The sequence below is a fragment of the Budorcas taxicolor genome, chromosome 10, assembly GCF_023091745.1.
Source record: "Budorcas taxicolor isolate Tak-1 chromosome 10, Takin1.1, whole genome shotgun sequence".
NCBI classification, from domain to species: Eukaryota; Metazoa; Chordata; class Mammalia; order Artiodactyla; family Bovidae; genus Budorcas; species Budorcas taxicolor.
Window position 1 is genome coordinate 60464721 of NC_068919.1, and position 13224 is coordinate 60477944.

Genomic DNA, 13224 nt, shown 5'->3' on the forward strand with positions numbered 1-13224 from the left:
ATGAACCGGGGAAGTTTTCTTGGACAACGCTAATCACAGTTAGAGCTTCCCTGGTGGTGAAGAATCCGTGTGCAATGCAGGAGACTCGGATTCAGTCCCTGGATTGGGAATATGCCCTGGAGAAGGAAATGGCTACCCACTCCAGTATTCTTACCTGAATAATTCCATGGACCGAAGAGCCAGGTGCGCTACAGTCTATGGGGTGGCAAGGAGTCAGACTTGATTTAGACTAACAATAATCACGGTTAGTCACTTCCTCTCCTTTTCTCAATAACTTGTTCATGTCACTCTCACGGTGCTTGCTATACTGTTATATAGTTAATTGCTTATGTGTGAGTCTGTGCTTCTTGAGGACAGGGATTATATCTCATTTATCAGATATAGAAGGATTATGCCAGGAGCCAGTGTGAGGAACTCCGCCTGTGGCAAAGGTCATGAGGAAGGAGGCTCGGCATACGCAAAGGCGGGATCGAGCCTCAGGAGACACCCTGTTCCCGAGCATCTACCCCCAGAACCAGAGTCTGCCTACTTTACTGCTTTATGCTCTCACCTACACCTCTGACTTTACGGGGGCCTATCCCCCACCACCTCTCTCTGTAAAGGAGTTAACTTAGGACTCCAGTTAATAAATCTCCTGGGTGTGTTTCAGTCCAAAAACTCGTCTGATGGCGCTCTAGCCTGCCTGACAGGATTATCTGGCCACATGTGATTGTTTACAGCCTCCCAACCGTGAGAAGCACAAGATGCTTTAAACTTTCTAAAAACAGATTCTTTTGAGAAGTTAGAAAATTATTAGTATAGCACTAGTGAGTTAGTTATAAATTATGTTGGTGAAGGGTTTCATTGCTGAGTTAATGATTGCCACCAGGCCTCCATATCCTTAGGCACCTGGGAGTATGTTAATCAATATGATTGGAAGGTAGAAAAGGAAATATAGTAGTTTTGATGTGAGCAATATCAATAACCTCAGATGTGCAGATGACACCACCCTTATGGCAGAAAGTGAAGAGGAGCTAAAAAGCCTCTTGATAAAAGCGAAAGAGGAGAGTGAAAAAGTTGGCTTAAAGCTCAACATTCAGAAAACAAAGATCATGGCATCTGGTCCCATCACTTCATGGGAAATAGATGGGGAAACAGTGGAAACAGTGTCAGACTTTATTTTGGGGGGCTCCAAAATCACTGCAGATGGTGATTGCAGCCATGAAATTAAAAGACACTTACTCCTTGGAAGAAAAGTTATGACCAACCTAGGTAGTATATTCAAAATCAGAGACATTACTTTGCCGACTAAGGTCCATCTAGTCAAGGCTATGGTTTTTCCTGTGGTCATGTATGGATGTGAGAGTTGGACTGTGAAGAAGGCTGAGTGCCGAAGAATTGATGCTTTTGAACTGTGGTGTTGGAGAAGACTCTTGAGAGTCCCTGGGACTGCAAGGAGATCCAACCAGTCCATTCTGAAGGAGATCAATCCTGGGATTTCTTTGGAAGGAATGATGCTAAAGCTGAAACTCCAGTACTTTGGCCACCTCATGTGAAGAGTTGGCTCATTGGAAAAGACTCTGATGCTGGGAGGGATTGGGGGTAAGAGGAGAAGGGGATGACAGAGGATGAGATGGCTGGATGGCATCACGGACTCGATGAATGCGAGTCTGAGTGAACTCCAGGAGATGGTGATGAACAGGGAGGCCTGGTGTGCTGTGATTCATGGGGTCGCAAAGAGTTGGACACGACTGAGCGACTGAACTGAACTGAATACTAGACTTTTGAGTTTGTTTTAGATCACTGTACTCCTCTTTCTTTGATTATAAATCATGTGTCCTTGCTATGTAAGAATGTGACTTTATCACTATCTTAAGACTAAGTAGATCTTAAGGGGAAACAAGTTTTCAGATCAACTAACCTTTATCAATAGAAAGTAAGGTGGGGCCATAAAATGTTAATCGGTCTCCAGACCAGAAGATTTTGGGAACAAACGTAAGACCCTTGTAAGAACAAAGATATGCAAAGAACACTGTCTTTAGATACAGGTCAGAGCAGCTGACCCTGCGTGACTCTGTTTCTTACATTTATCCCTAAATGTATAACTAAAAGTTATGTATAACTGAAAGTATAAAAGTGGACCTGAAAAATAAAGAAACGGGATCAGTTCCTGGAAAGACTGGTCTCCTCATGTCGTTCTTTCTCTCATCTTCTGGCTGAATTCCCATCTGGAGCGTGGAGACTCACCAAGCCTGCTAATTTTGCCCTGGCTTCTAAGACCCACATGAGAGGGAGCCCAAGGCGGGGCACCCTCTACTATTCAAATGGGCGCCAGCAGCCTACGTAGGTGGTGCCAACTCCTTCTCTCGGAGTTTTATTGGTTCTCTGCGTAAACCAAGTTATTCAGCCTGTTTTCTCCACTAATTTTCCTACTACACTATTCTTTCCTAATCTCTCTCTTCTAATTAAATAGTTCTTTCTTAGGACGCTGACTCCATCCCCGCTTTGAATTCCCTGGATCCACCGGGGCTGGACCCCGGCAAGTGGCGCCCGTCCAGCCCCAGTGGATCTAGGGAATTCGAAGTGGGGACAGAGTCGGCGTCCTAAGGGATTATATCAGTAGAAAGCTTATGGGGTTTGGTATCAATACACTCTCATTAAAATATCAGCTGCTTCTCATCCTGATGGTCACCTCAGTGAGTGGTCACCTCTTTGAACTCAAGTTTCTTCATCTCTGAAATGAGACTAATAATGCCTAATATACAGCACTATTGTGAGAATTCAGTGGCACACAGTATACAATAGGTGCTCAACAAGGGTAACTATTGTATTATCATATTACATTATTAATATCTGCCATGCACATGGCACACCTATTCACAGGAGGCGCCAAATAAACATTTGTTGAGTGAATGGATAGTTAGAGAGTGCTTAGGAAACCCTCTCTGTGCAATCCTTCTTATCTTACCTGGCTTCTTGTAAGTCACGTATATATAGAGGAAGAACTCAATGACATAGGTGATGACAGCCGCCCACCAGTTGATGACAAACATGACCGCACAGCACAAAACAGCTCCAAAGAGAGACACCCACATGTTGTAAATACCATATGCAGGTCTCCATCCTGAAATTAAAATAAAAAATCTATGTGCACAAGAAAAATTTCCGCACTATACCATCATACCACTGTGTATTTTTAGAGTATAGGTAACATTTTTTTTATTCCCCAGCATGAAAAATCAGAACTTTTCAATCAAGTTCCTAACTCTGTTATTAGTTTTCTGTGTCTTGGTCCCTGGCTTATGAAGATGTAATCACACCAAAAAATAATGCTGTGAAATGTAGAAAATGTGTCACTTGAGGCCCCTCTACACTTCCTGGATGCCAGGATTTCTTCCCAAACAACGAAACCCTAAGCATCTGGTATCTATGTCATCAAGAGTTGAAAGGAGGCAGGAGAGATGGAAAAAGTGGGGAACAGCAGGCCAGCGGGGACACCTTAGTGGCTCAAGAAAGAGGAGGTTAAGATAATGGGCTTTTTCCTGTGGAGAAGGCAGAGCAGCCATCAGATATCCGCTATTTCATGCTAGCTCTTCTTTTACCCTAAGAGGATCGTGCTTGCCCTTTCAGAAATAACAATCTATGGCAAAAGAGGGAGAAATTTTTCTGCAACGGCTTTTTAAACCCGATACACTAATATTTGCAATGAAAATACACAGTGAGAATTATTTTCATACATGCATGGGGGGTTACTGTGTTCTGTTAGTTCCCTGAATTGAAAGAAGCTGGGAGACAGTACAATCAGGGTAAAGAAGCTGTGACTTGAAGGGCACATTTGGTCTGTGGGTAAAGAATCCGCCTGCCAGTGGAGAAGATGCAGGTTTGATCCCTGGGTTGAGAAGATCCCCTGGAGAAGGAAATGGCAACCCACTCCAGTATTCTTGCCTGGGAAATCTCAAGGACAGAGAAACCTTGCGGGCTATGGTTCATGGGATCGCAAACAGCTGGACACGACTGAGTCTCCACACTCACACACAAAGTATATTTTTAAATTTGGAGTTGCCAAAATACAACAGAGCTTTCTTTCTTCAGAAGCAATCTCCAAAACGGCCACAAGATGGAAATCACACTACAAGAACATCACTGGAAATGCCTTTATTTTTCTCTGTGTGTGGGTGTTTGTGTGTCAGAGAGAGAAAGAGAGAGGAGAAAGAGAGGGAAGGAGAAAGAGAGGGAAGGAGAAAGACAGAGTCATCTTTTGGGTTTGGTATTCATGTTATCTCTGTGCTTTTCTAGGCTTCCCCTTTTCCCTCTTCCTCTTTCCTCATTGCTTTCCATTCTTACCCCTGCCAACCTCTATTACTTCACTGTGGTTTTAAAAAAGGAACACAGCGTGGCGTGTAAGCACACATTTCTATCATCTGTCATCTTCACTGACTAGAACCTCCTGTTCTCTGCTTAAAACAAGGCAACAAAACAGAAACAAAACTTCTGTCATCTTCTGGAGCCTAGTGGCCTTGAGTAGATGAAGGCTCCCCTTCCATCTATATTTTGGCAGGAGGTTTTCCAAAGGAGGCTTGAGTTCCTGGCAGACCCTAAAAAGTAAAGGTGTGTTTATATCCTTAACAAAAGTCCTTGTAGTGAAGAATTTTCTACTCTCTTCTGATGGAAAGGCGAAAACATTGTAATGGCCAGTGGAAGCAAAGAAGAGGTGAGAGGTGACAAAGATGGGGGGGGGGTTCTTTGGTGTGAAATTTCTCACCACTTTAAACAACAGTCTGAGGAGTGCAGGGGTGTCACCAGCTTCAGCGTGAATCTGCACTGCCTGTACTCAGCAGGTAATTATGGGAACTACTCATCCTTCTCTTCTGCACCATGGGCAGAAAACAAATTGACAGTAAGAAAGTTTCAAGTATACACATTCATTCCACTTCTGTGGTCACTTTCACCCTGGAAATAAATAGTGGTGTTTTTCTACTGCTGCAATAAATGTGGTTTCTCTTGCAATGAATAATTTATTGCCGCAGGAGAAAATTGACTTTAGGGTTGGTCAAAAAGGCCATTGCTCAAATGATTCTTTTTCTATTTCAGAAGTCACCCCCCAACTCACCAAAAAAAAGTGAATTACACTGCCCACTAGGATATAAGGAAGCATATAAACACAGATTCAGTGGTTTTCACTGACTTATTTCATCTTGTTGAGACGAACGAAGTTGTTTGCTTAGGTTTATTTTAGTTTTGAAAAGTCAACTTACCTGGAGATTTGGCGTAAGAGGCATGAAAGCAGGAGAAGTTAATAAGTGCATATGAGGCCAGGAAAAAGTTGGAGATGATGGGAGCGATGGTGTTCAGTTCCGCTGTGAAGGAAGCAGAATTGAGTATGTACATATGAGTGATGAGACCAGGGGCTGAACAGCTGTTACAGTCTGGAAGTTTGACTTTATTTGGAAATTGAAACCATAGCTAGCATCTGTCAAAGTTTAAGAAGGTTGTGATTTTTCTTTGGGTCTGCACTCATTTGAAATGTATTTTCAGCCAAAGTTTCTATAAAGTAAGAAACAAGAAAACTCACCAATAAAATAGACAATCAAGATATCTACCCACAGAAAATTCAAGTGGAAGTGGATAGAAAGTTTGGAAACCAGGCAGATGACAAAATTCCCTGTAGCTATCGCAGAGGTACCAAATCCAGGGCCCTTTATCTGCTTTGTATACCATCAAACAGTTTCCTAAGTGCTTCAGTGTTAAAGAATCCACCTGCCAATGCAGGAGATGTGGGTTTGATCCCTGGGTCAGGAAGATCCATCGGAGAAGAAAATAGCAACCCACACTGGTATTCTTGCCTGGGAAATCCCATGGACAGAGCAGCCTGGCGGGCTACAGTCCAGGGGTTGAAAAGAGTTGGACACGACTTAGTGACTGAGCATGCATAGAATCAAAATGTTCTGCAGGGTGACAGGTTAGTTAAATACCTGTACATCCAAACCATCTAACAGGATATATCTCTGCATATACCCAGCTTGCTCTCTCTGACTTTCGGAATTTTTGTTAGTCTCTCCTACTTTCCTACATCTCTAGAGAGTTTTACCTCTGAAGGTTTGCCAAAAAAAAGTTTTACCTCAGTAGGTAAATATCCAGTATGGTTAAATCCTAGCTGGGATGTTTACTGTATGATATAAAAAATAATTTAGAGACGTTCTCATTTGTCTGAAGATCAGACAGCTACCACCTTCAGTGAAGAAGATGCAGATGGAAGCTGAGTGTGACTGTAGGAACATGGATGTCAGCAAGAAAGTAGGCTAAAATAGCTGCCACAAAGCTGCCACCATGAAGCTGATCCACTGCGTTCTGAAAGAGTGACATTTAAGACTATTATTTAATGTATGCAATTTTAAAAATCTGGGGCTATTTGATCACTTAACTGAAGTCTAGGACAATAACTGAAGTCTTAAAGTTTAAATTATAATTGAAACATATATACACATAATTACTTTTTAATTTATTTTTTTAAAAAATCTAACAAACATAGATTTAAAAAAAAAAGTGATTATGTGTAGACAGGGAGAGTCATATGTTCCCCTCTTCAACCTTGTGGAAATCTTATGAGGATGAATGAATTATAGTCACTTTCTGAGTTTATGGGATGAGGAGAAGCCCTCGTTGTCTGGCACTACTGCTGAATCTGACTCTGCCTGTGTATGCATAGTTACTATCATCCTTGCCTTCTGCTCACCTGCAATGGTGGTACCTTAAGGAGGAGTGAGGAATGCGCAGGCTAACTTTGAGGTGTGTGCCTCTTTGAGATTATGTGGCTGTTTCTATATTGCTTAGGGAGAAAGAGCCGAGGTAAGTGGTTCTCAAATGTTAGTGGTTTATGAATTTCGGGAACTTGTAAAAATTCAGATTCTTTATCACCGGAGATTCTAGCTCTGGGACTGGGTGTGACCAATCCACAATTTTCCAGATCCACAGGTGACCACATTTTGTGGTCAGCAGGCCACATTTTGAGAATAGACATTTCAGCTCTCCTGCTGGTGGCCAGGAGATGTAAGGACAGGTGGCAGCTGGAGGCAATGTGGGATTAGACAGTATCCGGCAGGTCCAAGGAAGGAGTTAGTTGCATTTGGTTGGATGGATTTCCAACATTCAGATTCAAAGAAGAGATTGAAGTCCAAAGCCCACCTCAAGTCCTCCAAGGCCCTCCACACACAAGGATTTCTCATTTCCTTCTTAGATTGCAATATTCCCAAATGCAGTATTAGACATAAAACAGGTAATTTCTCAAGGTCACAGGAAAACCCTATGAGTAATCGGAAGAATTTGTTGGCTTTCAGTAAGAACAAGAAAACTACAAACCAATAAGAATGAATGCCATGGCTATAACAAAAGTGAGAAAGTATCCTCTCAGTGGCTCGTTGTTCTTCCCATATCCCTTTGCAAAGAACTGCAGAGCTTTGTAGATGTTGTCCTTGCACAGAGCCTAATGGAAAAGAGGAGAAATTCGTCATTTATATCTATGCAGAGTCATTTTCCCTGGGCTATTCAAACAAGAAGATTTGGGGAAAAGACAAAGTGATACACAATATGAAGCACAAGTTAACACTGCAGTTTATCATTCTTTATATTATTTGAATCGATCTCGACTATGTGGCAGACATAGCATCGGAGCCAGATGCAAACATTAAACTGTTTCAGAAAATGATGGAAAATGATCACCAGTGAGAGCGGATATCTCAGAGGGAGCGAGAAGCACGTGCTCTGATGCATATGTCACCTGGAACACTTTGGGTGCGCTGACGAGGGAGGCCAGGGCCGAGGAGAGTGTTGCAGAAAAGATCCCAGCAGTGATGAGGGGGCCGAACCCTGACACCATGCTCATGACCTTGAGGAGAGAGGTTCAAGTAAGGAGACTCATCCAACAGAGTTAAAACAAAAATTTGAGCCAAATTTTAATGCAAATGCTTCCCTTTCCACTTTCTGGGGTTTCGAATCTCTTTTGTAAGCTAATTGCTTCTAATCAGATGTTTTCCCCCCTGCTTCATTCTGAGTTCTTAATAGTTGTTTTTTTTTCAAAATGGAAATGCCTTTGTTGTTGCTGTTTTTGGATAAAAGGCACAAATGCTCACCACAATATGTCCAGAAGATACTGGAAAGAATAAACAAGGAAATGATTTCAAGGATTTTTGTATTTTTCCCCTCTGTCCTTTCTGGACATCTGTTTCTTGGTCAACGGGAAATTCTATCCAGCAGAAAATGGTATTTTAATAAAGTCTGGGGAGGGACTCAGCTGTTTACCAATCTTTTTAAAAGGCATTAGCCTTTCTTGTTCTTCCTGCACATAGAAGCTTTTCAAATCTTTGCTTTTCCTGTGCTCATTAAACATAATTTTAGGTCTGAGACATGATGAGATTCTATCAATTTAAGTCATATTTGTAATAATGACTTCAGCTGAGTTAATTTCTCTTTGTTGGTTATTAAAATAGATGAATGAAGCCTTGACAACAAATTTGCTTCTCCTTCTGCTCACCAATCATTCAGGCAAATTAATCTGTTTTAAGTTCCACAGTCTCCCCAACTTCCCTGGTTCCTTCCCCGCCCCTCATTCTTTTCCCCTTTCTGCCACTCATAGTTCCCCTCTTGGCCTTGTCCTCCATACACTCCAGGACCATCACAGAGGCTTTTCCTGAGTGAAGCCCAGGCATGAAATGCATTCCAAGTGCTCACTAATCGAAGTCTCTCCATCTGCCCACCAGGAAATCTTACATGATTGATTGGAAGATGCATAATGGCGGGTGGTAATCTTTCCCTGGGTGACGCAATTCATACAACTGCCTGTTCTCGCACCACCACAGTGAGTGTAACCACATAATGAATGCCTATAGGACTCCCTTTCCTCCCACACAAATTATTCCTTGCTGAATTCGAATCAGTCGATAACTAATCTGTTGGAGAGTCAGAAGTTTCATTACACATGATGTTCTAAAAAATGGAAGCAATAGTAGGAAACATTATTAATTTTTGAAGTTCCAACCTGGAAATTGTTCATCAGCCCATACTGACACGGTTCATGTCGACATCTTGAGAAGTCATAGCCTAACCCACAGGCTGCTGAACCATTGCAGTTCATCCCAGAAATGATGGTGTCATTCACGCTCCCAGTGGCATCCCGGACCACACAAGCCCCTGGGAACACAACAAGGTTTGTCATTTCCTTACTTGAAGGGTTCAGATATCCCCCAAAGACTCAAGTGGTAAAGAATCTTCCTGCAAAGCAGGAGACTCAGGAGATGTGGGTTCGACCCTGGGTTGGGAAGATCTGCTGGAGGAGGAAATGGCAACCCACTCCAGTATTGTTGCCTGGAAAATTCCATGGTCAGAGGAACCTGGTGGGCTAACAGTCCATAGGGTCACAAAGGGTCAGACACAACTGAGCATGCACACTTGTTTTTCTTCTGAAAACATACTTAGTTTACTTTGACCTATCCTGTCTTCATGGTCAATATTTCCTCTGATGTGATACCTGAAAGTTCCCATCCTCTGAGGCCTGGGAGTGGCCCCTATCTCTAAGGTGTCCTTGGGTGGTTAAAGTCCCAGCTTTCTGCCTGCCTCTGTAAGAGGCTTGGGATCGAGACTTCTTTCCTTTTTGAAGTGCACACAGCAGTGCTTTGCACGTAATATTTATTCAATTCAGATTTCCAGGTTAATGCTACTGATTGGGAGCTTTCCAGAAAGAAGGATTTATTTCCTCATCTGTGAGAGAACCAAGGGATGACATTACTGAATACTAGTAATTAAGAGAACTGAGCTCTTATTTTCAGCTAATGGTATTCTTTGTATAATTTCTTAAACCATTATAATTTTACTTTTTATAAAATTTCAATGGTTTAAAAGATACAGAAAATATTTGAGGATAAAATGTTAAGATTTCCTAGGTAATGCGTGCATGCATGCTAAGTCCCTTCAGTCATGTCTGACTCAGTGCGACCCCATAGACTAGCCCACCAAGCTCCTCTGTCCGTGGGATTCTCCAGGCAAGAATACTGGAATGGGTTGCTGTACCCTCCTCCATGGGATCTTCCTGACCCAGGGATCCAATCTGCTCTTATCTCTCCTGCATTGGCAGGTGGATTCTTTACCACTAGAGCCACATGGGAAGCCCTTCCCAGGTACTATTCATGGTCAAATACTGCTATACCAAGTATTTATCTCAGTTTATTATTTTTGTACCTTTGAGTTAATTTCTGTTATTTTCTGTAACAAACATCCTATGAACATCTTTGTGCATACAATTTTTCTTCTGTAATTCGAAGTATTTCTTTAGGATAGATTCCTCAAAATGGAGTTATGTGCATTTTAAAGATTCTTGACATATATATTTAAATCATTTATTTTTCTTCTGAATTTTTCTAACTGTATTCTCTGCCATTATGTATTTGATAGGATTATTGAGATATGAATATAGCTATGAAATATATATATAAACTTTTCCGAACTACTTGAAGGGTAAATACTTTACAAACTAAATGCCAATCAATGAAACTGTTCATTTTGCTTTTCAGTCTCCAGCCAGGTGAGTTCTCATTTCTTGCTAATTATTTTAAGAGACAGTCCAGTAATAGATATTAATGGGAACTCTCAATTATAGAGCTCATACTCTTTGAATTTATACTCTTTGAATCAAGGAAAGACTTAAAACTTATTGAATCCTTTAGCTGAAAGAGTCATTTAAAATGATCAGTGCAGGAACCCTTTCTATATAGCCCTGAGAAGTGGCCTACCAACCTCTACTTAGATACTTGAAATTGTAAGTGTTGGTTGGTTACTAAGCAAAACTATCCAGTCCTTTTTGCACTGTTCATTTAGGCTGAGCTGACTTTTAAAAATCTTGTGGTTTCACTTCTGCATAATCAAACTCCCCAAATTCCCATGAAGCCAAGCCATGAGCTATTATTTGAACTAATGACAGGCCAGGGACCTCATGAATATCCTTTTCTTATCCTGAGAAAAATATAGAAACACAGGTTTTTCTACCCATCAGAACCAATAATGAGAAGAATCTCTGAAGTCAGGCCTATACCTTTATTCATCCCTTCCTTTTTACTTTGTAGGAGAAAGAAAAACCATTTGTGAAATTTAGGTAATTTCAATGTCATTTAAAAAGTATTGATTTCCTAAATCATTGGAATAATATCCCTTGATTTGTAACTAAACTTGGCAATGTGACAATAGAGTTAACAACATTATCCAATTTCTGGAAATAAGAGGCAGTGAGAGAAGAATCTAAGTTAATTGTTTTGCTTTTTTTTTGCCCCAAAGAATCCAACTCAGAACATATGTACTATCTCAATTTCCTTCATAGTAAGCAGAGGACAATCAGAATGTCCCCTTTTAAATGGCCAGATGGGATTCCACAGTGGTCCAGCCTGGGGCTGTATTCATAGGTGTGCACAGAAAAATTTTCGTCTCTGAATGTTTCACATTCCTTCCTCTCCAATAATGGCACAAGCTGGAGGTGACCCCCAACCAGGAGGAGGTGTGGCTGCAGGCAGCAGGTGGAACAAAAGTCAGTTTAAGAACAGCAGGCAAATTCACATATTTTCTGCTCACTGAGCAATGTGGGGGCTGGCCGCCCACACTGCTGGCAGCTGGGTCTTGTTCTGATTGCCTGCCAGTTGGTGACGGTGACATTTCCACATTAGGGACAGCAGTGCAAGGAGGAGTCACAGTCATTCATTCTATATCTTTCATACTTTCCTAAGGGTTTTGTCATTGTTGTTTTTGTTTTTATTTGTTTTGTTCTGTTTTGGACTCTTATTCTGTCCCTCACCTGCCTCATAAATGCAGGGAGGAGGTTGCTAGAAGTGGTGGCTTCCCTGGCAGTGGAATTATTACCTGCAGCAGCAAAAAATCCATTTTTGTGTTCAGGTAGAATGAAAGTGACTGGAGAAGGAAATGGCAACCCACTCCAGTATTCTTGCCGGGAAAATCCCATGGATAGAGGAGGCTGGTAGGCTACAGTCCATGGGGTTGCAAACAGTCGGACACAACTGAGAGACTTCAGTTCAGAATGAAAGTGAAAGTGAAGTTGCTCAGTCGTGTCCGACTCTTTGCAACCCCATGGACTGTAGCCTACCAGGTTCCTCTATCCATGGGATTTTCCAGGCAATAATACTGGAGTGGGTTGCCATTTCCTTCTCCAAGAGATCTTCCTGACCCAGGGATTGAACCTGGGTCTCCCGCATTGTAGGCAGATGCTTTACTGTCTGAGCCAGCAGGGAAGTACCAGAGACACCTGTGGTTACACCTTAATTGCATTCAAACTCCTAGAGCACCCAACAAGGGAATTTAAATTGTTGTCTATTAAAAATTTTTCAACTTATGTTCCATGGAAAGCCATGAAACATAAAACTTGGCATGAAAAGCAACTGGATCCCTTGTAATTCTGGCATTCTGACACCAGAGACAACATAACTTACCCACGCAAATGGCTACTCCTATGTAGGCGACCGTGGTGATGAAGATGGCCAGCATGGTTCCTTTGGGGATGGCATCTTGGGGATCCTTTGAAAAAATAACATAGAGGAACAAGGAGAGAGAGTGGAATAAGAAACAGATATCACTTGGAGTTAGTTCTGTATTTTCAAAATTTTAGGCTACCCTTCCTGGGGCAAGTTCTAAAGAGAAAAAAAATCAAGCAAATGGCAAAGTGCTGAGCTCCAGTTCTTTTTGGACAAAGACAAGAGTGAATAAAGAAATCTGTCGAACTTTGTGCTGAACAGAAGACATCTGTAACTGACCAGGAGGGAGTTTTTACAGAAAAGTAGGCTAGTTAGTTCACTCACTAATACCTCTTCCTGTCCCTCCCCTTAATCTCCTGTGAATTTCATGCCGGTGTATCAGACCACAGAGTACTGAGGGGGCGGGGTAACATATCAACGTAACATCTGGTACACTGGCGATACATCTCTGTGTGTATTTGTTTTGTACTAAGCTTAGACTTGCTTTAAAAAAAAATCACTTTTGAATGAGCAAAAAGGATAATCTGCTACATTCTCCAATCCCTCAAATTCTTGTTTTGGAATCTAGTTCAGGAATAATTGCAAAGAGAGATATTTAATTTCCATAGGCAGGCATAAAGAAAGAGGCAAATTTAAGCTTATACCAGAAAATGGGCTTTTCTCTTGCCCATAAATGTATATAAATTCACTGAGCTGAGCTCACATCATATATAATATACCGTTTTAT

General features: G+C 41.6%; 1 protein-coding gene across 1 annotated transcript in view; it reads right to left on the reverse strand.

Moving 5' to 3' along the window:
* Positions 1–13224, reverse strand: part of SLC12A1 (solute carrier family 12 member 1) — an 87155-nt gene that overhangs the window by 46355 nt on the left and 27576 nt on the right. Inside the window, exons 9-14 of the mRNA XM_052647317.1 lie at positions 12456–12540; positions 9011–9162; positions 7754–7861; positions 7336–7459; positions 5235–5336; positions 2948–3103 (exon numbers count right to left, since the gene is read on the reverse strand). Of these exons, the coding sequence (XP_052503277.1) occupies positions 2948–3103; positions 5235–5336; positions 7336–7459; positions 7754–7861; positions 9011–9162; positions 12456–12540 (727 nt within the window). The remainder of the gene's footprint in view (positions 1–2947; positions 3104–5234; positions 5337–7335; positions 7460–7753; positions 7862–9010; positions 9163–12455; positions 12541–13224) is intronic.